Source organism: Cucumis melo, chromosome 8 (assembly GCF_025177605.1).
Source record: "Cucumis melo cultivar AY chromosome 8, USDA_Cmelo_AY_1.0, whole genome shotgun sequence".
NCBI classification, from domain to species: domain Eukaryota; kingdom Viridiplantae; phylum Streptophyta; class Magnoliopsida; order Cucurbitales; family Cucurbitaceae; genus Cucumis; species Cucumis melo.
Window position 1 is genome coordinate 18,434,375 of NC_066864.1, and position 26,761 is coordinate 18,461,135.

A 26,761-nucleotide genomic window follows, 5' to 3' on the forward strand; every position below is an offset into this window, starting at 1 on the left:
ATTTCAACTTCCCACTTTCATCTTTGACTATGATTGAAGTGTTCAATAGGGAAAGAGTCCGAAAACACACTCGCCGGAGAGAAGGTCTTCTTGCTGGAAAACTGATAGATGAGTGGTGTCAGAAAGGGGGGGGGAAGAGGAAGGGGAAGGTAGAGAGGAGAAAGAAGAGAGGAGAGAGGGTAGAGAAGTTACCTTTTGGTTATTTCTTACGCTTGGAAAAGTATTCACCTGACTTTCCTTTTTTTTTTTTTCTTTTTTATAATGGGCTATTTCTCTCTCTCATTTTTTATTCTTTCATTCATATAAAAGTTTGGTTTCGTCATCTGAAAAAACACGATAATGATTCTCTTGTTTACCTGTGCAGCGATTTTTCTCTAAATGCAGCTCTTCCAAGTACCGGGGGTAATGGTCAAGGTATATTTTTAAGTTTGCAGCAGATACATGACATTGCAACTTTTCTTGGTATTGTGTTATGTTCTCTATATACGTACACGACTTACGTGGAAGGTTTTGATTTAGATAATATATGCATCTTTTCATATAAAATTATCAGGTCTCAATAATTTTATGTATAGTGTCTAAGCTACAAAAACTGTAAGATTTAATTTGATTCTGATAGCTGGAAATGTGACATTAAGTTTTCCTCATGTCAAGGATATATGGAAAATATTAGATTCTCCAGGTTGTTTTGTTAAAAAAAGCCAGAAGTCCTTGATCGTTCATTTTCTGTTCAGGCGTCAAAGAGCTGGTTGGGTTCCCTGCTTATTTTTTTTTTTTTAAAAAATTGCCGCAATGAATTAAATTCAAAAGAAGTGCAAAGGTTGATAACCTTGTTGTTTTGTATTGTCAGATTGTATTGATCAGGTGGGAGAATTTAAATCTGGCTTTAATGATAAAGGTAACTCTTTACAATTGGCTAACCCCACCTCTGGAAATTCAATAGACAAATTAGCTGAAGAGTCATTTTTAAATAAGGGAGAAATAATTTGAAGCATGGAATGAATAAAGCCGTAGAAGTTGAAGAGGAGCAATTAAGGAGGAAAGAGAATTCGGCTGAGCCTCCTTTATTGATCATGGAATATCCAAAGGCCAATCATGATTCATTTTCTTCTTCTTCCTTCTCTTCTTCGGCTAGATCAGGGAAAAGAGCAAAGGCTTAAAGGCATTCAAAATCAAAGTCTTTCTCGAACCTCTTTGGAAAAGACTCTTTATGCCATTGCCAAAGCACTTTGTTAGAAGAAAGGGATTGGTCTCTAAAAAGAGATATACAAAGGCAAAGTTGATTTTAGATTTTTTTTTGAAACAGAGACAAAAACTCCTTTATTAATATGAAGTCAAAGTACGATAGATCTTTTATACAAAGAGAGCAATAAAGAAGTTGTAATCAAGGGAGTCCTAGAAGGATCAGGAGGCGCAACTAGGTTGACACTCCCATAGTGCCAAGCATCATATCTCGAGTACAAATATAATCAAACAAACAAAGATACAATAATAAAAGCATCTCGTTTGTTATAAGGTCTAAAAAACAATATGGGACTGGAAAAAACAGCAAGAAACAAATGGGGAGACCCAAAAATACATTCTCAAAATTGAAAGCTAAAACAGGGGCAATCCTTCAAGCCTTCAAAATGCAATAGATGGCTTCAGACTGTAATCTGGAAACATTGAATCTGATGTAGCAACGATTAGGCAGGTTGAGAAAGAAAAGCAGCCCAGTTAAGGTAGATGTCTTGGATGGAATAATTAACGAACTCCTTTTTAAGGGAACACCAAGCTGCACGCATAATTTCTACCCCTAGTATTGCTTTATCGTGGAAGATACGTTGATTTCGTTTGAACCATAATTTTGAAAGTAAAGCTTTTGACAAATTTTCCCATATGATACTTGATTTTTTGGGCAAACTTGGACCCGATAGAAGTTGAGCCATACTAGCGCTTAGTGAACGGTCAAATACCCAAGCTAAATTGAACAAGGAGAAAATCCTTACCTAGCAGAAGGAAGAGACGGGACAGTTCAAGAAAATATGAGGAAGATTCTCACTAGTCTTCAAACATAGAGGACAGATCGAGGGGGAGAGACTTTTATTGGGGGCTTTCTTTTGCAAAATTTCTGAACTATTGAGGGATCACGAAGGCCATAATCCAAATCAAAATGTTAATTCTTAATGGGCTGCTAGATTTTCAAATTGCTGAAAAAAGACGTTTATCCATTAGGGAGGAAGATTTTAAGTGAGCCGAAAGAGACTTAATGGAAAACCGGCCTTGAAGATCGATGGACCATGGTCTATAATTGTCGGAGTTAACCACTTTTTTCAGAAGAGAGGAGGGAAAGTAGTGATTGAAAAACTACAATTTCATCGTCCTTCAAACTTCTTCTAAAGGCCCATGATTAAGAAGTATCATGGTCCCAATGTGCGGGAATTGAACCACTGGGCAAAAGAGCAATCCTAAAGAGCCTAGAAAATTGCTCCTTGATGGGGGCATTACCAACCCAAGGATCTATCCAAAAGCCAATTCTAGGGCTGTTACCAAGATTAAAGCAGGCTAATGAGTCAACCGACCTCCAAACTCTAGCAATGCTAACCCAAGGACTCCTTAGGCTATTACCGGACTTACCTTTAGTGAACCAATCAAGCCGTTTTTCCGTTTTGCCCTATAATCTTCCACTGTCTCGTTAGCAATTAATATTAGGTCAAGAGTCTGCCTACCTTTAATAAAAGCGCTTTGGGTAGGACTTATAGTTGCATTCATAACTTGTTTTAGACGTTCAGAGGGAACCTTTGCAACTACCTTGTTTGTTAAGGTAGTAAGGCTGATTGGGTGGAAATCCTTGACTAGAGACACATTTTCTTTTTTCTGAACTAAACAAATGAAGTTTTCTTGAATGTAAGCATTTAATCTTCCACTTCTGAAGAAATCAGCCATTAAGAATTTGAAGAAATTCTTGAAATTAGACTAGTGTTTGATTAGGAACTCTGCTGTGAATCCATCCGGGCCCGGAGCTTTATTGCTAACAAGTGCCTTTAAAGCTTTAAAAATTTCCTCCACTAAAAACTGGGTAACAAGAGCCACATTCTGAATTCAAGAAACACAAGACCAATCGCTATTAATAGGTATGAATCTGTCCCCTAGAATTCTTGTATAAAGTGTCAAAAAATTCTAGCACAAGCCTTTCAATGTCGCGGAATGAAGTTGAAGCGACCCCATTATCGTCTTTTAACTCTGTTTTGAGGTTCCTTCTTTTCTTTGCATTTAAAATGCGGTCGAAGAAACCCGTATTCTCATCACCTAAAGATAGCCAATTGAGTTTATTCTTCTGGATATAATTACATTCTTCATTTTGGTAAATGCTAAGTAATTCAGCTTGCAAAGCTGTTCTAGAACCCATCTCTTCTTCATTTAACCCAATCAACTCAGCCACGTAATCATATTTTTCTAATTTTAACAGCAAGATTTTCTCTCTTTCTTTTAACTTGGCTTGCGCTGCAATATTCCAAGCTTTTACTGCCACTTTAACTGATCTCAACTGCTCATGAAGAATGAAACTTGACCATCCATGGAAGTTTGAACTACTAACTGTTTCAGCAATAATCAGTTGCATTCACTGGACAGCAACCAACTGTTACAAAACCGAAAAGGAGAGGGACCCCAAAGAAAAGCACCAGCCTCCAAGATTAAAGGAAAGTGATCCGAGAAGATACATGCTTTGTGTGATACCCGAGAATTTTCAAAACAAACATCCGACTCCTGATTTATGAAGAATCTGTCTACTAAATGATCTGGAAGGAGAATTATCATCTCTAGACCAAGTGAACCTTCCATTTTGCAATGGAATTTCGATGAGATTAACCAAACCAATAAACTTATTGAACAATGACATTCCTCTAGTGCTCCTGCCAATTGGAAATCTTTCATGGGCCCGACGAGTGATATTAAAATCCCCACTTACACACCAGGCCACGGTCGAACAAGCAACTAAGGAAGACAATTCGGGCCAAACCAATTTCCTTTCTCTGTATCCACAAGGACCATGGACATTAGTGATCTAGCAAACCTTTTTGCATAAAACATGAGGCATTTGATAGACAGAGAGAAGCATCTTTTAATAACCTCTGCTTCCGAGATTTTACTGCTGTCCCACATGGTAAGAATTCCATCAGAAGATCCAACAGAAGCCACAAAATCCCAGCCAATATCCTTTGAACTCCACAGTGATTTTATAAAACCCGAATTCAAGGTCTCCTTCTTGGACTCTTGAATCATGACTACATCCGGACTGCAATTTTTGATAAACTTTTCAAGTGCTGCATGTTTAGAGGAATCATTCAAACCCCTAGTGTTCCAGGACAATCTTCATAATAGCTAGGAGAAGGAAAAGGTAGTTGCACTTCTAAATTAAGCCAGAATAATATCACAATCACTAACTATAGATGCCAAATCTTTAGGTAAATCCAAGGGAATTATTAGGGGTAAAATCCTCATCATTGAACAAAAGGTTCAGGTGCATCCCTTCAATTTGTGAGTCTAATTTAAGTTCAACCTCGTTGTTGGAATCAACTGACTCTTCATTACTAACAATTATTGGAGAGGAATTCAAGCTGGTTTTTGAGAGAAATCATCTTTGCATGGCAAGCCTTGCAGAAAAGATGCCTTTGAAATAGAGATGGTGGATGGAAAATTGACACTTTGAAGAAGAATCAACATTCACTGACCTGATGCACTATGGGACCTGAATTTTAGAGCTGTACACTTCCAGAAGATCCGGGTTATTGGCAGAAACAGAGTGCTTGCTGGGGTGTCCAAAGAGAGTCCGAAGAGGGAATTTTAAGGTCACAAACCCCATTTAATTCAGATTTTGGAAGGGGAGTCCACACATTGTTGAAGGAAGTTTGTTTGTGGATATAATGCTCGAGTATTTTTGGAACATGAGAAGACATACTACCTTTGGCTTTCTTGAAATGGTTAGAAAAACCGAAATCTGAAGAAACTTGACCCCCTGCACTAACAGAAAGTGAAGAATCAGGTTCTGAAACCTTCTGAGATGTTTTTCTCAATAAAACTGTTGAGTTGTCATCTGAATTACTTGGATAAAATTCGTTATTACTCAAAGAGTTATTGAAGTGGGCCCTTCATTCTTTATTCCCTCATTTGATAATTCACAAAAGGCCTCTTCAACTACCGGAGTAATAAAAACAGGGTCATTGAAAGTGGACCCCGCTGCCTTTTTGCTACAACTGTCTGACTTGGGTTCATCAAAATTAAAGAATTGGGCCTGTAGAACTGTACAGAAAAGGTTAGACATGTAGTAAGCTGAGACCTCCATCTAAAAATGATTGATCGACTGTTTTCCACTTCACTAGATGGTTGATCTTGCTACCTTTATGAGCTCCCCAAAAGAAATTTCGTAGAATTCCTCCCAACTTTGAAATCACTCCTTCGGGCATTAAGAAGGTTAGACATGTAATAAGTTTAGGTTGAGATTATATGAATTGAGTCATTAACAAATGCATATTTCTTCTGCTATCCTGCGGGATGAGCCAACAATTTTCAGTTTAAGTTCTCACTTGCATACTTAGCTACGGATATTTGATTGATGCTTTTTCGCCTGAAACTTTTCCTTTCATATGATGCTTCTTGGCATGAAACTTTTCTGTTCATATGATAATTGTACCTTACGTAGAGCTGTCGCCAGGATCAAGGTTGCAAAGTGACCGAGTGCTCAGCCTAATTCCTCAGTGGTCTCAAAGTGTAAGTTTTATCAAAAGAAACTCAGCGTGTGTGTGTATTGTCTGCTAAACCCTTGTTTACTGGAAAACAGAACAGCTAGTGCTAATTTTATTACTTTCTTATGTCTCCTGCAGCTTGAATTTTCGGGTGTTTGTCTCTTTTTATTTTTTCAATGAAAAGCTTTGTTGGCTGTCGAGAAACTTTTATTATTATTATTTTTAATTTTTTTGGATAAGTATCTTCTAAATTTGATTGGAAGGCGGTGCATGTTGATCTGGGTGTTATTATTATCTATTTGGCCAGAAATGAATCTTTTCTTTATTCAAGTGAAGTGACCAAAGCTCAGAGATACTGTAAGGCCTCCTATTATCCATCAGTATAAAAGAAAGGGTAAGAAAGTAACTGACAGGGGACAGATCTGGGAGAGAGAAATAGAGAAAAGAATGATCCTGGTGGGGTCCACGAATGATGAGGAGCATAAATAGAATAATTTTAGGAATTGGTGAGTTAGGTTTTATATAGGAAAAGACTGTTGTCTTTTAGGGGAGGAGTCGACAACCATATCATAAGGGTGGGCTATTTTGGTGTGTATCTCTTTTCTGTTTCTGTGTTATTTTCTTAATATTTCCTTGTATGAACTTTGTGTTTATTGAATATAAGTAAATCACAGAGTGCCGCCTCTGTTTCTATCCTTTGGTTGGGATTTTTGTTGCTTTTAAGAGGGGAATCCTAACATATTTGGTATAGAACCATAAATCTGGGGTTGTGACAAGATAAATGGTGAATCAACAAATGGAAGAACAGTTGGAAGGTACGGAGAAAGAGGTTCTGGGTCTGAAAGAAATGATGCTCGAGTTGAAGAAGGTAGTGGATCGAATGGTTGACGACATGAGAGAAAATAGTTCATACCAGAGGAGAGATGAATCAGGAAAAGGTTTAGTGGCTGTCTTATCTCAAAACAGGCACCTTATTGCTTTCTTCAGCCAGAAGTTGTCTACTCGTGCTCAAATCTTAAATACAAAGAAAATGTGAACAAAAAGGAAAAGATCAACACTCCCCCTCAAGCTGGTTTGAAGATATCATCTATAGGCAGCTTGTCAATTAAGTTATTGAATTGTCACTTTGGAAGATCTTTAGTTAACACATCTACGATTTGTTCGGTTGTCGAAAGATTAGGGATGCGTATTATTCCTTGAACAATCTTCTCCTTTATGAAGTGTTCATCAATTTCAATATGTCCAGTCCAATCATGAATTACTGGATAGTGGCAATGAAAATTGCTGCCTTGCTATCACAATACATGCACATTGGCATTGTTTGAGAGAATCTCAATTCTTCCGAGAGTCTTCTTGTCCATATGTGCTCACAAATACCATGGGCTAATGCCTTGAATTCTGCTTCTGCATGTCTTCTTGCAACCACACTCTGTTTTTTACTTCTCCAAGTAACTAGAATTCCTCCAATAAAGTAGCAAAGCAATAACTAGTAGTGGATCTTTTATCAATTGTGTTATCTGCCCAATTAGCATCAGTGTACACTTTAAACAATATGGCTTTTCCTAGAATACCTTTCAAATATCTTATAATTCTAGAAACAACGTCAAAGTGAGTTGACCCAGAAATCTGCATGAAATGATTTACTATATTTATTGCAAACGTGATGTCAAGACATGTGTGAAAGAGATATCTAAGTCTCTCACAAGTCTCTGGTACTTAACTTTTTCTTTTATTTCTTTTTATTGGCAACTTCCAATTTCAGGTTTTGTTCAATGGGAGTTTCAGCTACCCTATAACCAAGTAAACCTATTTCTTTTAATAGATCAAGAATATACTTTCTTTGGTTAACAAGAATGCTACTGTTGGACCTAGCAAACTGCATGCCTAGGAAACTTTTTTAAAGTTCCTAGGTCTTTGATTTGAAAATCATTAGCTAATTTTTTCTTTATGAAAGTCAGGCATGTCTCATCATTGCTTGTAAGAAGATATCATGAATGTAAACTATCAAAACCATAACCTTGTCATTTACTGTATGTTTATAGAACGTAGTATGATCGCTTGACTTTGACTGTTTTTTCCAAAACGTTCAAACTAGGCTCTGGGAGACTGTTTAAGATCGTATATTGATTTCTTTAACTTGCACATTTTGTTCATCCTGAGATCTACCTCAAATCCAGGTGGCAAGTCCATAAATAACTCTTTTTTAAGATCTCCGTTGAGAAAGACATTCTAAACAGGTAGCAAAATTTTGATGAAATTGAGCAAATGTTTCTTGATAGTCAACTCCATATGTCTGAGTAAATCCCCTAGCAACCAATCTGGCCTTGTTCCTTTCAATACTACCCTCAACATTACATTTTACAGCAAACACGCACTTGCATCCAACTTTTTCTTGTGTTTCCGTTCTCATCATAACCGTTTTGAAGAAGGAAAGCATTGTCCGGGCCACACAGGAATTTCGAAATCTCCTTTAAGAACCATCTTAGTTGAGAGTCCGATAAAGAACAAATCTCCGTGCTTCGACATCTTCACATAAGGAATCGAACAAGATACAATAAGAAGGGTTCACATCTTTGCAACTTTTAACTTCCATGATCTAGAAACCAGGAAGCGAGTTAACGGCAGGCTAAAAGGAGAAAGGAGAAAGGAAGAAGAAAAAGGAGGCCCAAGCAATTTTCTGAAGCAAAAGAGTGCTGGATGAACAGAGAAAGGGTGAAGAGACGGAAGCTGGAGCTACTGGACGGAGGAAGAAAGAAGGCTGAGGGGAGAAAGGAAGAGAGGAGAGGAGAGAGGGCTTACCTTTCTCCAAACAACCTCTTTCTCGAAGTTGTTTCTAGAAATTGTAGTTGACAAGAATTTAATGTTACAGCTTCTAATGCTGTCTTCGCTAAAGGATAATTTATTCTTCAAAAGATCTACTGATGATTCTTCTCTCTCATATCACGTACAAGAATAAATTTAGGAGCTATATTTCGTAGGACTGAAATTGGAAGGTCAAAATATTCGTGGTTTTTTTAATGGATTAGTTTGATTGGGAGTTGTTCTGGACCAAATGACAATTTTTTCAAGCTCTTAGATGCCATGAGACTGATGAATTTGAGTGATGTTTCAAATGGAAACTGGACAAAACGGGGGAGTAGATAGTCAACCAACCATTATAGTTGCTGATGCTCAAAAACGACGTTTATAAACTCTTATTGTGAGGGAAGAATCTGATAGAGACATTTTCTTTTAGAAAATGGCTCATTGACAACATCCAATACGAAACTAGAAATGACAGTCCAAAAAGAAACCCTCAGTTCTTACTCCCCCCAGGTTTGTGTGATGTATTGTAATGAGGAGACAGCAATGCTCTTTTTCCGGTTCTTGTTTTACAATTTCTTCCTTGTTTGTATGAAAATTAATGTTCAAATTGGTTTTTATTATTTGTTATTAGTAAGTAGTCTGCATCAACTGTCAGAAAAGAAATAATGGGCTGCTCCATTCTTTTGTGATTGCTCAGGTTCAAAATTGGAAGTTCTTGATAGGCCCGTTGATGGATAAGATGTTTGCAGAACCATCTAATGCAATTCTCGTAAGATTCCTGAGTATGATAAACGAGCACTTCGTGAAAGCCACTGATGTGGTCCTAGAGCGTATTTTGTCATATGTGAAAGGACAGAAAGAGTACGTAACCCTTACAAACCTTCATTCATACCCTTTAGTCTTCCACTAAACATTTGTATCTTCTTTTTAACAAGTGACAATCTTCATTTCAAAGATGAAAAGAGAGACTACCCAAAGACAATAGATATTGCTACGAAATTTGCAATGAGATATGTAGTTCAAGTTTTATTACATTTTCTCAAAACAGTAGGGATATCAACAAGATTAGAGGTAACAGAAGGCGTTTTCAATGCTTAGGGAGATTACTAGTGAAATACGAGTGGACAGTTAGTTACTTGAAGTGACAAATTATCCCTTGGAGTTTTAGATTGGATTTGTGACGAGTCAGCTACTTGGTCCTTACTCACTAAATTATGCCGTCTTCTAGTAGAAACTTTGTACTCAGGATTTAGATTAATAAGATCCTTTTGCTGTAGTTCTCCCTGGCCCAAACCAGCAATATTAAAACAAACAATATTTGGAAGTAGGACAATTACATCAAAAAAAGTTATCATCCTTCAAATTTTGTTTATGATTTAACCCTTGAAGATAATTTTGGTAAAAAAAGCTTGGTTTTCCAAAAATGTCATGTCCATTCTCACATCACTTTGAATGGCTAGAATCTAGATGATCTCTCTTTTGGCTAGAAGCATGGCCTGAAGTATACGTTTAATGGCTTGATGATCTAACTTCAGTAGCAAAGAACTAGAAACATGCACATAACTAGTACCCCCAAAATCTTTGATGGGTAAATTTGAGTACAAACATGTAGTTGGGAAAAGCATCTTTCGAAACAGCAAGTAAGAGTGTTAAAATCTAGATCTTTAGACGTTATTTTATTTATTAGGTAGAGACACTGTGTGGCCCCAAGTATTTAGGATTGTTCATAGAAAACATTATGGCCTGAGCAACTTCTTGTAAATGCCTATTTTTACGTTTTGCAATACCCTTTATTTCTTACAAAACTCGCTAAAGTTTTCAATGAAATATTGGTACCTATTTTTGTTGAATTTTGAGTTCAATCATATTGAAAAATCATTTAAATACATTATTCGTTCGTGACTTTTTTGTTAATACATAATCCCACGACAAGTGAGTATGCACACCAATGAAAGTCACGACCACAAATATATAGATATTGAAAGCAATAAACCAATGAAACACACCGAATTACATTGAAACCCAAGTATCGGGAGAAAAACCACGATATTTTTATTCTTATTATTTTCTGATAATTACAATAGGTACAAGAGAGGAGAATAAATAGTGTACTCAAGAATTTAGAGAAAAGTGTATATGTTTTCATTCATTTAGAATCAGGATAAAGCTACATATATATAGAGAACAAAGAAACCCTAAGCTGTATGTTCAATTACGATAATGGACATATAATATAAATACATGAAGTGACAATTACGATAATGAACAAAGAAACCCTCAAGTTGGAGCAAATATGTTGATCATGTCTAGCTTGTTGCGGATATGACTTATTCTTACTTCATTTACAGGTTTGGTTATATCTCCCAATTGTTCTCCAGTCTTCACATATCCGGTGAACACCGACCCTTCTTGGATTTACTCACGAATAAAGTGACAATCCATCTCAATATGTTTCGTTGGTTCATGAAATGTTGGATTAGATGTAATGTTTAGTGCAACTTGATTATCACACCATAATTTAGCTGACACTGTAATACTGAAGCTTATCTCATATCATATTTGTTGAAACCATACTATTTCACACACAGATTGTGCCATAGCTCTATATTCTGACTCAACACTCGAACGAGAAACAACATTTTGTTTGTTACTCTTCTATGATACCAAGTTTCCGTCTATAAAGACACAATATCCAGAAGTCAATCTCCTATCCTCTTGAGATTCAGTCCAATCAACATCAGAAAAACATTCACCTCTCGTATGTCCGTGATCTTTATATAAGATCCTAGGTCTATGAGCAACTTTCAAATAACACATAATCTGCTCTACTGCATCTCAATGATCCACTGTAGGGGAAGACATGAATTGACTTACAACACTTACATAATATGCAATGTCTAGTCGAGTCACTATTAAGTAGTTCAACTTCCCAACTACTCTCCTATATCTCTCAAGATTTTTACATAATTCTCCTTTATTAACACGTTGCTGATTCGGCATCATCGGAGTACCACTTGGTTTGGCTACTAAATTTCCTGTATTAGACAACAAATCAAGTACATATTTTCGTTGAGACAAATAAATACCTATCTTGTTTCTCATCACTTCAATGCCCAAAAAATATTTCAATTGGCCCGAATCTTTCGTATAAAACTGATCCTGAAGAAAAGTTTTGAGAGACGAAATACCCGATGCATCATTTCCAGTAATAACAATATCATCAATATATACAACTAGTAGAACTATACTATTATCAGATTGGGATAGAAAACAGAATGATCAGATGTACTCTTTTGCGTACCAAAGCGTACAAGGGCTTGACTAAACTTACCAAACCATACATATGGACTCTGTTTCAAATCATACAAAGATTTTCGAAGGAGACATACTTTATTATTCTCCTCTTGAGCAACAAATCCAGGTGGTTGCTCCGTATAAACTTCCTCTTGAAGATCACCATCTAAAAAAGCATTCTTTATGTCAAGTTGATGGAAAGACTATTTATGAATAGCAGCCATGGAAGGAAATAGGCGGATGGAAGTTAATTTGGCAATAGAAGAAAATGTATATGAATAATCAGTTCCGTAGATTTGTGCATAACCTGTAGTAACAAGACAAGCTTTCAATCGGGCCACTGTTCCATCAAGATTCACCTTGATAGCAAACACCCATTTACAACTAATGGTCTTCTTTCTTGCAGGACGAGATACCAAATCCCAAGTATCATTAATCATTATCATCTGAAGCAGTCATCTTAATCATTGTATTTCGCCAACTAGGATGAGATAAAGCTTCGTGAACAGTGTTAGGAATAGATGTGGAATCAAGAGACGTAATAAAAACATGTGTGGGAGGAGACAACTGGTGATAGGAAACAAAGGAAGAAACAGGGTAAGAACACTTGCGTTTACCTTTGCGAAGAGCAATGGGAAGATTATCACTTGATCCCGGATTACATGATGATGGAGGACATGAATCTGAAGGTTGTGGTGGAGGTTGTCGGGAGTAGACTTGAGAAAGCAATGGGCAGGAAGGAGGCGCAACAGAGGAAGAGGTTGGTGTGGGAGAGGTAATCTCATATATAAAAAGATTATCATCCTCCCCCTGACATGAACTCGATGGTTATGAAGTAAAGGGTGTATCCTCAAAAAATGCAACATCAGGAAAAACAAGGTACCTTTTAAGGGTTGGACAATAACAACGATACCTCTTTCAAACATGCGAATAACCCAAGAAGATACATTTCAAGGATTTGGGATCTAACTTGGTATGATGAGGACGAACATCTCGAGCAAAACAAACACAACCAAATATCTTAGGAGCAATAGGAAATAAAAACTTGGTAGGAAAAAGAATACGATAAGGAATCTCACCATTAATAATAAAGGAAGACATTCTATTAATCAAGAAACAAGTTGTGGAAACAGCATCCGCCCAAAAAGTTTTCGAAACATGCATTTAAAACGTAAAGCACATGTAGTTTCAAGTAAATGTCTTTCCGTTCTGCAACACCATTTTGAGATGAAGTGTCAAGCACATGAAGACTGATGAACAATGCTGTTTAAGACACATCTAGACATTGACCCCAAATATTCGAAGGAACTAACTCAAATGGATCACTTACTCGTTTATTGACTCGGGGACTCGGACTAAGATGATGAAATTTTGCAAATGGACGAATCACAATTCAAAGAGGACAAAAAACCTAAATTTGGGATAAAGCTTCTTCAACACAAACAAAGATGGATGACCTAAACAACAATGGACTTCAAACGATCCAACCAGGAAAGAACAAGACAACACAATTAAGGTCATGAGTAAGTTGACTAATAGAAATTAAATTAAAGGTTAGGTTAGACAAATGTAATGCAGAAGATGAAGAAAAGGATGTGGTAAGGGGAATAGTGCCAGAGCCAAGAACAGAGGATGTGGAGCCATTTGCCAATGTGACAGATGGAAAAGGGACGGGGGACAATAGTCTAGAAAATTGGTGAGAATTATCTGTCATATGGGCTGTGGTTCCAGAGTCTATGACCTATTTGGTAGATGATGTAAGAAGACACTTTGTATTACTTGGCAATAGATGCAATAAGAGTAGAGGAAGATGACGCTTGTAATGAATCTTGGTATTTCTGAAACTTAGTAAACTCATATGCAGAAATAGTAATTGACGCCTCTGGCATATCACTGTGGAAACTATTTGAGCATGTTGAGATCGTTGACTATTCTTATATAACAATTTTCGACAATCATGTTTCATATGGCTTGGCTTACGACAGTAGTTATAAACAATCTTTGCAGAATCTGGTTTTTGATGATCATAACTATTCCTTTGAAAATTGCTATCCATCGCCCGAGGTGCCTGGGGGTTATTGTTCTTGCTAATGAGAGCATTGCAGGATTGAACATTGTTCTTGCTAATGAGAGCATTGCTAATGACACACCAGTCGGAGGTACAGGATTATTAACAATATTCTTTGAATCATTATTAGAAGAAGAAACATTAGAAAGAGAGGGGTTAGTTTGTACCTTCTTTTCTTCTTTGGCATTTGAATCAACATTTTCTAAGTTAGGATCATTTTGAGACAAAGAGACATCATCATTCTTATTCAAAATTTTGCCACTTCTTAAAGTAATAGCACTCACATTTGCATGGTTGGGTTGGGCGGGAAGTTTGTCTTTCCCTTCCGTTTTAAGAACGTGTGTTGTTAATTGATTAAGCTTATCTCCTCTCTCGGAAATGGATGCTTTCATGGTTTCTATATCATTTTTCATGGCTCCAGTTGAATTAACAGTTTGCTCACTCAACTTAACTAAGTTTTTCTCAAAATCAGTTTTAAAACTATTTGAGCTAAGAGCTAACTTAGAGATGATCTCCTCTAAGTACGTACCTTGTGATGATGATGAGGAAGAAGAAGTGTTGGTGGGTTTTGGTTCTTGAGAGCCCCACGTAAGATTTGGATGGTTCCTCTAATCAGAGTTGTAGGTGTTACACTGTGAATCATTTCTTTTGAAACCTCCCATGGCACTTTACTTCTTTTATCTCCGGAGATTGATCATTATAATGACCTATCATGCCACAAACTCTGCAAGAGACAACTCGAGAAACCTCCCCCTTGACAAAAGAAGCAAAAAGTTTAATTAGTAAATTTACTTGTTCTTTAACAAAATTATCACAAGATGACAAAGAATTATTCTACTAGAAAAATTTTGAGAATTTTCGTCCATTCTAGAGACTAACTTCCTTGCTTCAGAGGTGGTTTTATCTACCAAGGCCCCTCCTGAAGCCGCATCTATTGAGTCCCTAACCGATGGCAACAATCCCGAGTACAAATATTGCACAATGTCCCTCTCGGTTAATTGATTATAAGGCAACCTAGCACACAGTTCATTATACCTCTCCCAATATTCAAATAATGTTTCATTATGAGATTGCCTAACACCATAGATTTCTTTTAAAACCGTTGAGCTCTGATAGTTAGGAAGATTTTTTCTAAGAATCTCTTCTTCAGTTGTTTCCAAGTGGTTATGATTTGAGGCTCTAGGGTTATAAGCCATCTTTTTTGGCATTATCAGCAAGGAAAAAAGGAAATGCCCTAAGGTTCAATTGTTCCTCGGTTACCCCATGAGGTCGAAGGAGATAACATGTCCAAGAAAAGTCTCTAAGGTGTTTATGTGGGTCTTCTCCATTGGATCCTCTAAAGATAGGTAAATTTGAGATCAAATCCGACCTAAGGTGAAAGTTGGTTGTGGTAGGTGGAGTCACTATACTTATTGACCTTTGATGGACATCGAGCTCATATAGTTCTCTAAGGAAGGCTCTAAAGGTTCTTCAAAGGATGGTTCAAATGTGTAAATGTGAGATTCTAAAGATAAACTAACTTTTTCTTTTCTTAGTCTTCTTTCATCCAAGGTTATGTCTTCAACAAATTCTAATCTAGATGCATTGGACAACCTAGTCATGCACTAAAGAAAGCAATGAAAAAGAAAATAGCATGCAATTTTTTTTTTTTTTTTTTTTTTTTTTTTTTATATATATCAAAGAAAGACAAAATCTAATATGAATTTCTAAAAATACTAACAAAAAATATGTAAGTAAAGATTCAAAAAATATGCTATGCTATGCCACTCCTTGGCAACGACGTCACTTTTGACAAAGGCGATTTTGTATGCATAAAGAATTATGCAATGTAGGTAAGGTTGTTATTAAACACAAGTATGTTCGAAGATTAAAATTGTTGAAAAAGGGTGCTTACCTATATTCGCTTTGACAAAAAAATATTTTTCGTTTACCCGTTACTCTTACCGTAAATACCAGCAAGCACGGGTGTCGAACCCAAGAGAGTGAGGCTAACTAAAATTTCTTGAATAAAAGCTTAAAAAAGAAATTAAAGATTGAAACTCAATAAGAGAAGTGAGGAATGGATTTAGCCTATTAATTTATTTTTATCATTGAATCATGTTTAATTAAGAATTGAATCATGCTTAATTAAGAATTGAATCATGCTTAATTAAGAAGGGTTCTTGATTCAAGATTCTTCACAAGCTTGGAAGAATTTTGATAAGACAAGAAAAGAGATGATTTACATAGAGAATTAGCTTAATTCTTGCAAATTAACTAATGTCCTTAACTTGTTCTTTAAAGAAGAGTGAAATTTCCTCCACAATTTTGGCAAATCAAGAATTAATTGGGAACTATTTTTGCACTAAAAAAAATGCAATTAATTTCAATAAAAAATGCCTCATCAAGATCATTCGATTTCAAGAATTGATGAGAAACAATAAAAAATCAAGTAAATTATTGTGGAGGGAAAAAGTAATCCAATTAGTTTTGCATTAATTGTCATACCTAAGTATCTTGCATACAAAGATTGAATCAAAATTGAAATCAAGAATGAATTTGACCAGAACTATTGAAATTGAGACATGGGTTTAATTTTTGATACAAAAAATAAATTAGGGATTCCAACAAAAATTTACATCAAAATCAAAGATCGAATCAAACCCTAATTACATAAAAAAAATTAAAGAAAGAGAAATTCTCAAAGAAAGGATTAGTCTTAAACCCATTTACCTCAAGAATTTATCCCTCCATCATTAAGAAATTTGGAAATTAATTTGAAGAGAGAAAAAATGATAGAATGATAGATATGATTTAAGAAATTGAGAGAGTTTTGAGGAAATTTGGGGAAAAATAGTGGATTAATGGTTTTTTTTCTTCTTCAGATTAGGGTTAATACGGCCTTATATAAAAAATAATGGAAGTAACCGTCAAGTGGGCTCGAACTCATCACCTCTAGGCCCAGGCGCACGTGATTTTAATGGAAAAATGGCAAAATTTCGGAAAGTTGGCAAATAATTACAATAATGCCACTCAAAAAATGCGGAAAAAATTGTTTACGTCAGTTGGGTTTCAAACTGCGGATGAGGGAGAGGCGCGTGCGACCAGAGCTCGAGAAGTGGCAGAGGAATACGCGCGTGGATGGATTTGAATAAATTCAATTTTATTTTGCATTTGGTGGGATTCGAACCCATGACGTCTAAGGTACGCGAAGGGAAGGATCAAAATAGTGTCATTTTGGCTTTGAAAAATCCAAAACACATGCTTTGCTTGGGGTTCGAACTTGTGACGTCTGGGTTGTTCGCACGTGTGGATGGCTGACGCGTGTCGCAGGTTTTTGAATATTTACCAATTTGGTCCTAAACATCAAATTGACTGTTCTCCTTCGTTTGAACTCCGTTTTAAGTGATTTTCGTTACGTTGAGTTCGTATCAGAGTTTTCTTTCATATTAAGTATAAAAATGTCAAAATAATGATCATATGCATGATATGGATTAAGAATAAGCTATCTTTAAACGGGTCAATATTTGTCCCAACAAAAGATAAAAAGTGAAAGGTTCCCGCATCCATAAGGAACCGGTACAAAGTCAAATATTGTTTGAACCAGGTAAAAGGGTTTTGGTGGAAAAGAGGAGCGGTGATTTTTTTAAATATGCCAATCAATTCCTTTACAGAGACTGGAAAATGATTTTGAGATTGAAAAAACTCGAATATGTATTTTTACACCAATACATGGCATTAAATAAAATCAACCAATGGAGTACAGCCATGAAATATTGAGTAAATTTACTATATTTTCTTGTGGCAGGATAGATGAGTGCTTCTACTCTAAACAGGATAACCAAGACGAAGATATGTCCCTGAGTGTGCAACAATCTCTATTTGAGCGTCTTTGTCCACTACTTGTTATTAGGATGCTTCCCTTAGAAGTTTTTAATGACCTGAGTATGTCGGTCATGTATGGTCAGCTTCCTAACCGAGCAATTGTGCATGGTATATTCTTGTATTTATATTGGTTCTTTTTTCTATTCCCTCGTGTACTAGTTGACTTTATTGCTGCTTTGTTAAATGTTGATTGTTTACTCGTTCATTATTTATTCTTTCTGTTTCCTAAAATGCCAAATAATTATCTGGATGATTCTTAGTCTGATGTTGGCTATTTAAATTTCATATTTCGCATCTTTAGTTTACTGTTGAAAGTTACAAAAATGAGAGAATAATTCAGAACAATTTTTCATTTAATATAACTAAGTTACATGAGAATAGTCATTAACAAAGGTAACAAAATACCGAAACCTCGTTTTAGACTCAATTAGACACAAACCTCAAACATCATAATGGACTTATTCAAATGGTGCACTTGCTCGTTTATTGACTTGAAGACAAACTCAAATGATGAAATTTAGCTAACGATATGACTCAATCTAAAGATGACAAATGCTGAAATTGGGGATAAAGACTTTTAACACGAAGATCGATGGATGACCTAAACGAAAATGTTCTTCAAAAGGAGACGACATGCTAGAATATGTGAAGAGTAACCCTGGAAAATGCAGTTTTGACTGAAATTGACTAGAGATATGAACATATGCATCATACCCAAAAACTTTGAGAGGTAATTCAGAATATATCCGGGATGTGGGAAAAATAGTTTTAAGGCAGTCGATGAGAGTTTTAAAATTTAAGATCTTACTAGGCATTCTACCTAGATCTTAATAGGCATTCTATTTATTAGGTAGGTAGCCGTAAGAATTGGTTTTTACCATAAATAGAAGCATGTGTCACTTCAGTAAATGCCTATTTTTTCAGCAATCCCATTCTGTTGAAGAGTATCCCGACATGTAGATTGATGAACTATTCCTTTATCTTTAAAACATTTACTAAAAAATTCATTAAATCACTCGAATTCATGTTACAGTGTAAAACACAAATTTTGGTTTGAAATTGGCTTTCAATCCTGTTGTAAAAATGCATTGAAACAAGGAGAAAGTGATATCCCTATAACTAAGGTAAGTTCTTTCTCCTCTCTCCTCTCTCTCCTCTCTCATCTCCCTCCCCTTTCGTTCCAGCCACAGATTTCATTGGCAAACTTTAGGTGCCTTGAACGGACTGAGAAATGGAAGTGAAGAGTTTCAAAATTGTAGATTCCTACTACTGCATTTGGTTCGAAAAGGGGTTGTTCCACATCAAAGAGGTAGATTTTCAAAAAATTCTCAGTTTATCCAGCACCAACTAGAATGATTTGTTGATTCAATTTTGGGTCTAGTCAAAGAACCGAATTGGAAGTTCTTCAATAAAAACAGAAATTATGGGAATGAAGCAACAAGGCTGACTAGATTTTGAACCCCATTAGGATGGTTTCTGAGGTGTGTTGCTCGAAGTGCCTCTAGAATCCAGTCATTTATTCACATTTTCCTAGGAGACTCAAAGTAAGAATGGTTTTGCTTCTTGAATATGATAAAAAATTTTGTGAAGAATTTCGACTACATGTTATTGCAATCTACACTATACTTAGACCCTGATCAGTTAGGGTTGCAGACATCCCACCTCCCAAAATCAGGTTCAAGCTCTGTGGATAAAGCCAAGTCCTCTAGCAATGAAATACACTCATTGAGCAGATATATAAATTATTTCCTAGGCATGAAGTTTGCTAGGTCCAAAAGTGGCATTCTTGTCGACCAAAGGAAGTATATTCTTGATCTATTGAAAGAAACAGGTTTACTTGGTTGTAGAGTAGCTGAAACTCCTATTGAGCTGAACCTGAAATTGGAAGCTTTCGCTAAAAAAGAAATAAAAGAAAAAGAGAAGTACCTGAGACTTGTGGGGAGACTTATATATCTCTCTTGCACACGTCTTGACATCGCGTTTGTAGTGAGTTTGGTAAGTCAGTTCATGCATGCTTCTGGATCAACTCATTTTGATGTTGTTTGTAGAATTCTAAGATATTTGAAAGGTACTCTAGGAAAAGGCATATTGTTTAAAAAACATCACCACATAAATGTCGAAGTGTACACTGATTTTGATTGTGCATGTAGCACAACTAATAGAAGACCCACTTTTGGTTATTGCTACTTTGTTGAAGGATATCTAGTTACTTGGTGATGTAAAAAACATAGTGTTGTTGCAAGAAGTAATGCAGAAGCATAATTCAGGGCATTAGCCCATGGTACTTCTGAGGTCATATGGATAAGAAGACTTTGGGAAGAATTGAGATTCTCTCATACAATGCCTATGTATAGTTATTGTAATAACAAGGCTGCAATTTTCATTGCCCACAATCCAGTCATTCATGATAGGACCGGACATATTGTAGTTGATGAACATTTTCATAAAGGAGAAGATTGTTTAAGGAATAATATGCAACCCTTATCTTCCGACAAGAGAACAAATTGCAGATATGTTAACTAAAGGTCTTTCAAAGTGGCAATTCAATAACTTAATTGACAAGATGGTTATGGATGATATCTTCAAACCAGCTTTCGATGGGATCATTCAAGATTTACTCTCATGACCAGTACATGGAATGTAAGACACAAAACATTCAAAGAAACCTGTCAAATGATCTATTGCACTAGAGTCCAAGATCTAGGGTTTCTTCTCATCAACACTAATAAAGCTGAAGGACTGAGGTATACCTTATTGGGTTGTAGCTCCTAGTGTAGTCGGGCTGTGATCCCCAGGTGGCTGAGAAGGGCTGGTAGACTCACTCACATAAGCTCGCCCCTAGTTTTCTTTGTCGTTGGATGAGTCTCTTACCTTCTGGGGGATGACCACGTAAATTCTAACACTGTTCTTTGGCATGCCACTGTTTCTTGGGGATTGGTTTCCCGTTATGCCTCACTGTCATGACTAGGGGACCTCACATTGCTTGCCAGATAAGGTAGAGGGTTAAAAGATGTCACATCCATTGTCCCGTGTTTGAATTCGTGATTTTTTTTTTTTTTTTGCAGTGTATAAACGAGAGGTATTCTAACGCTTGTAATATAATTTTTGAGCCATCTCCCAAATATCCTTAGGAGTTGTAGCATACAGTAAGGGCTTTTGCCGATTTGTGGTTCCATACTGTTGATTAATGTGGGCTGAATAAGAGAATCCTCCCCTTTCCAGTAGTATTCCTGTAGGCCTCCTGATGGAGGACGAGGTATTTCATTTGTAAGAAAGCTATACTCGTGGTGCCCTTCAAGAATCATTTTGATAGATTGAGACCACGAAAATGGTCGTTTAGTTTCTCCCCTGGAAAATATCCTGTAGATTGTGCCATTGTATTAGACCGAGCAGAGGCGCGTTCGTTGACCGGGCAAAACTCGGAGATGCTGCGTACGAGGAACGTGCTGGTGCAGAAGGATTCACGTGGATGCTTGGCTGTAGGGTGAGCAGCAATGTGTACGATGGCTGCAGCTGGACGGGTGGCGTGCATGGTTTTTGTGTGGCTTGATGTGGCTGGACAGGTGGCGCATGTGGCTAGGAAACCATTCTGGTTGGATGATAGAACTATTATTTTACAACATGGTAGAAGGGGAAAGAAAGGGAAGGCACATGTGAAGGAAAACTTAGGCAATTGGAAGGGGGACCACAGTGGGGCACAGAGTCAGTTGGAGAATATATGTTTGTTATAAGAAGGAAATCGGGGAGAGAGAGAAGGTGTGGATCATTTTGTGTAAGATTTCTGTTTCATCCTTGAGAGAGGTTAACGGAAAGGGAGAGAGTGATTTCTTTTACTTGTCTACGAGTTCTTATACGAATTGATCATTGAATGATTCGATATTGTAATCGGTTGCTATTATCAATTTGAATAAGAATACTCTTACTTGGTGTTCTATTATCAGACTTATCTAGAGTTGCCGAAGCAATCTGTCCATGGTGGCGGCAATGCTAGTATCCATGGCTTGGATTACGACATTGACAGGGGCAGTAGGCTCACGCTCACCGATGGTCTGATCCTCCACGAGTTGCTCAGTTTGGGTTCCATCAAGTGTGTTTTCTAGCGCTTTGTTGTCACCTAGCTTTGATACCATATTGAAAGTAACAATAAAGAACGAACACAGGATTTACGTGGAAACCCTAGTGCTGGGAGAAAAACCACAGGAGAGAGAGTTTCTTATTATTTTATGATGATAATAAAAGTACAAGGGGGGAAATATCTATAGGCAACACAAGCCTCATTAAAAGAATCAAAATTTGGTAAAGTAAATTACAATTGCCCTTGGGCTTTCAACATGACTCAAGCCCACTATTTTTAACCGTTTGTATTTAAAAATTAATTTAACATTAAGACCTACAATTCACGATACGCTAGCTTTCAATTTTGAAACTCTTACCGAATTATGAGTTACTAAGATTATATTTGGTGATTTTATATTTCCTTATTTATTATGGCTGTCAATGTTATTGAAGAAACCCTTTCCCTCCTAAAGAAAATAAGACAGAAATTAGTACTTCTATCACATTTCCTATTTTAAAATGTCCCCAAACATGCGAAATATAATGTTAAAAATTGAATTACTTAGAAAGTTTGATCGTCTGCAGATATGGAGATGGTTGATCATAAGTGTGTTGCGGCTCTCTTATTAAACAGGTTAATTAGGAGAAGATAGATCTCTTGTTCTTTCTTCTTTTTTTTTCTTTCTTTATTTATTTTTAATTATTTTTGGGGGGGTGGTTTAGGGTAGCTTTGTGCCTCATGTTTATTTTTTCCTGATTTTACAGGGCATTTTCCAAGCACGAATTTGATGATGTACGGAAGCTTGCTGCTGAGTTGTCTGGGCGCATTCATCCCCAGGTATGTGTTAGGATTCTAATAATACAAACACAATAAATCCTAACCAAACGGGCTAACACAGAGACAATACACTGTCATTTATATTACTTTGAGCCAAAATATGAGATAACAAGTAGTTGAAAGATGGAATAATAAAGAAAACAGCAAACGTACAAGCACCTTTACATGGAGGTTGGGGAAAATCCTCTCAAAAAGCTAACAGCAGCCTTTACACAAAAGGATAACCTAGCTACCCAATTCCATAAAGATACATTTATAGCTTTCCCTCTGTTTCCTCCCCGTGGGCCCCATTAGTCACGTTCTTTTCCTGCAACATTCCCTCATCATTGGATTGCTGCACAATTACCTTTCTACCCTTCATTTTATAAGTATGGATAATTGGAGGCCTTACTACACCCCTTTGTTCCAAGTTCACCTTGTCCTCAAGGTGAAACATAGGGAATAACTGATTCATTTGATACACAGATTCCCATGTAGCCTTAATGATAAACAATTAGATGGAGTGGGTCTTGGAGTCGAGCAAGGCTGTTTAGGTGCTTTGGAATGAAGTCGAGAGGGATTGGGAATGTCTGGTTCCTTCGAGAATCAGCCAAAACATGAAGCCACAAGGGAATGTTGTGTTGTCTTTACAACCCAATTTTTGGATTTTCTCCTTGAGGACAAGATGACTCTTCACCACGGGGGTATTGTTAGGCCTCCTATTAAGCAAGAGTCTAAGAAAAGGGGCAAAAATGGTTTTACACCCTCGACCAAAGGGTAGTTGGCTGTGGTCCCGAGGAATTTGTTAGGATCCCTCCTAACAAGGATTATCTCAAGAACAAAAGATGATGATGTAAGTAAAGTAATTAGAATAATACAGCCATTAAAACAGCCTGCTGTTAAAAGACTGTTAAGAAAGCTGTTAGAAAAACTGTTAAGAAAGTTGTTAGAAAGATTGTTATAATCTGTTCAGCTGTAACTGATTAAGCTGCCTAACCACTTGTAACTACTTAAAAATTTATCTATAAATACATACACTCTCAGCAGGTAAAGGCAGAGAGTTCTTTTGATAAAAATTACCATTTGGAATTACACCAAATTTGGTATCAGAGCAGCCTTGATCTTCGGACGGATGGCTGGCCGGATAGGAGGAATCCCTGTCGCGGGGGACAACCGTGAGCAAGAAGAGGTGGAAGACAACGCCACCCTCTCTCCAAGGACATCCACGGTGCGCTTGCTGGCCGTTGAGGACTACCTTGGGAGATTTACACGAGAAGTTTGATCGAGTAATGGATACTTTGGAGACACTATCCCGAAAGATGGACGAACTACCAGCCTCGGTAAGAAATGAAGCCATCGTAAATAATGACCGGAATGATGGAAACAGAGGAGGCCGACGAGCTCGAAAGAATTTTAGAAACTTGCCCAATCAAAGAAATGACCAAAGAAGGAGGCCAATGTTGAACCCGCTGCGTTATGCCGATGATGATTCAATGGAGGAATATGAAGCTTGGCAAAATGGGCAAGAATGTGATTCTTCCCGCAGTGATGAATAAGGAAATATTTGGAACGAAAATGGAGATATTCGAATGAGACAAGTTTATAGAGGATATGAAGCACGACGGGAAGTTCATCATGATTATAAGATGAAAATTGATCTTCCAACCTATAACGGTAAGCATGATATTGAATCTTTTTTAGATTGTATTAAAAATACTGAAAATTTCTTCAATTACATGGATACTCCCGAAAGAAAGAAAGTGCATCTAGTGGCTCTAAAGTTACGTGGCAGAGCCTCAGCAGGGTAGGATCAACTTGAAATAAACATACAAAGGTATGGTAAGCCACCTATTTGTTCATGGGAGAATATGAAGAAACTATAAAAAGCACGCTTCCTACCTCCGAATTATGAACAAACCTTGTATAACCAGTATCAGAACTGCCGCCAAGGAAGCAAATCAGTAGCAGAATATATGGAAGAGTTTCATAGACTGAGTGCTAGAACTAATCTAAGTGAGAATGAACAGCATCAGATTGCACGGTTCATCGGTGGCTTAAGATTTGATATAAAGGAAAAGGTAAAATTGCAGCCATTTCGTTTTTTTCTAAAGCTATTTCTTTTGTAGAAACTGTAGAAGAAATGATGGTTGCAAGATTGAAGAATATTAATGGAAAGAATATATGGGAAACGAATCTTTCCAAGAAGCAATCTTACACTAATAATGCAAATGAGCAACCTTCAACATCTATTGGAGAAAAAGGCAAAGATGTTGAAACATCGGAGGCAACCAAGAAGAAAGAAAATGCAGTCAAAGGAAGGGCTCGGAATAATTACAATCGGCCATCATTAGGCAAGTGTTTTAGGTGTGGCCAAATTGGTCACTTATCTAATACTTGTCCCCAACGAAAAATGATAGCTTTGGCTGATGAAGAGTATGATTCTGCAAGTGATGGCAGCAAAACAGTGGAAGAAGAAACCGAATTGATTGAAGCTGATGATGGTGAGAGGGTATCTTGTATTATACAGAGAGTCCTAATTGCCCCTAACGAAGAAACCAATCCTCAACGCCACTGTTTATTTAAAACTAGATGCACGATCAATGGAAAGGTGTGTGACTTGATTATTGATAGCGGAAGCAGTGAGAATTTCATAGCAAAGAGGCCTGTAGCTGCTCTAAATCTGAAGGTAGAAACACATCCTAATCCCTACAAGATTGGTTGGGTAAAAAAGGGTGGAGAAACTTTAGTGAGTGCGATTTGCACCGTGCCACTTTCCATTGGAAGCGAATACAAAGATCAAATTATTTGTGATGTAATCGACATGGACGTATGTCATTTGCTCCTAGGAAGACCGTGGCAACACGACACTCAAACCTTGCATGAGGGGAGAGAAAATACCTATGAGTTCTGCTGGTTGGGGAGGAAGATTGTTCTACTTCCTCTATAAAAAAATAACGAACGAGCAAAGCAAATGAAGACTAAGGGGCAGCTATTTACCACTGTCAATGGAAAGAGATTGATCAGTGAAAGAGAAAGAGACATCTTGGGGCTAGTTGTTGTTGATAAGTCCACGAGAGAACAAACAGAAATTATGGAACCTGAGTTACAGCAATTACTTGCTGAATTTCCTCACTTGAGAAAAGAACCACATGGCTTACCACCTTTACGAGATATTCAACATCAAATAGACTTGATTCCAGGAGCATCTTTGCCGAATCTGGCCCACTATCGAATGAGTCCTCATGAATATCAAATTCTTCATGAACATATTGAAGAACGGTTGAAGAAGGGACACATTCAACCAAGTCTAAGCTCCTGCAGTACCAGCTCTACTCACACCTAAGAAAGATGGAAGTCGGAGAATGTGTGTAGACAGCCGAGCAATTAATCGAATAACTGTAAAATACAGGTTCTCTATTCCTCAAATTGATGATCTTTTAGATCAATTGGGCAAGGGTAATATCTTTTCAAAGATTGATCTAAAAAGTGGCTACCATCAGATACGAATTAGACCGGGAGATGAATGGAAAACATCATTTAAAACTAATGCGGGCTTGTTTGAATGGATGGTTATGCCATTTGGATTATCCAATGCACCTAGCACCTTCATGAGATTGATGAATTAGGTGCTCCACCCTTTCCTCAATAAATTTATAGTAGTTTACTTTGATGATATACTTGTTTACAGCAGTAGAAAGGATCAACACATGCTACATCTCATAAAACTGTTTCAAGTGCTAACTGAAACAGAATTATATATCAATCAGAAAAAATGCACCTTTCTAAGAGAAGAAATTTCTTTCCTTGGGTTCGTCATCAAAGAAGGGAAGATTAGTATGGAGCCTAAGAAAATTGAAGCAATTAGAACTTGGCCAATTCCGGCTTCTATCAAAGAAATCCAAGCCTTTCTTCAATTAGCTTCTTTTTACAGGAAGTTCATAAAAAATTTCAGTTCTATTGTTGCTCCACTTACCGATTGCTTGAAGAAGGGAAAATTTAAGTAGACTTTACAACAACAAGAAAGCTTTGAAAACATCAAGAAGAGACTAACTTCTAGTCCCATTTTACAACTTCCAGACTTGACTTCACCTTTTGAAGTTGCAGTTGATGCTTGTGGCATGGGAATAGGAGCTG

The 26,761-nt window shown here is 37.0% G+C and overlaps 1 protein-coding gene across 10 annotated transcripts in view; it reads left to right on the plus strand.

Moving 5' to 3' along the window:
- Positions 1-26,761, plus strand: part of LOC103486160 (uncharacterized) — a 62,603-nt gene that overhangs the window by 21,262 nt on the left and 14,580 nt on the right. For 7 of the 10 annotated variants that reach the window (XR_007823244.1, XR_007823243.1, XR_007823242.1 and 4 more), the window contains exons 13-19: positions 365-414; positions 851-898; positions 5,681-5,748; positions 9,226-9,389; positions 17,678-17,862; positions 22,396-22,444; positions 22,576-22,648. Coding sequence is in view for 7 of the 10 variants with exons in the window: in XM_051089156.1 (XP_050945113.1) it covers positions 365-414; positions 851-898; positions 5,681-5,748; positions 9,226-9,389; positions 17,678-17,862; positions 22,396-22,444; positions 22,576-22,648 (637 nt within the window). In the remaining 3 variants the exon portion in view is untranslated. The remainder of the gene's footprint in view (positions 1-364; positions 415-850; positions 899-5,680; positions 5,749-9,225; positions 9,390-17,677; positions 17,863-22,395; positions 22,445-22,575; positions 22,649-26,761) is intronic. The other 3 variants (XM_051089152.1, XM_051089154.1, XM_051089155.1) reach the window with 3 other exon arrangements.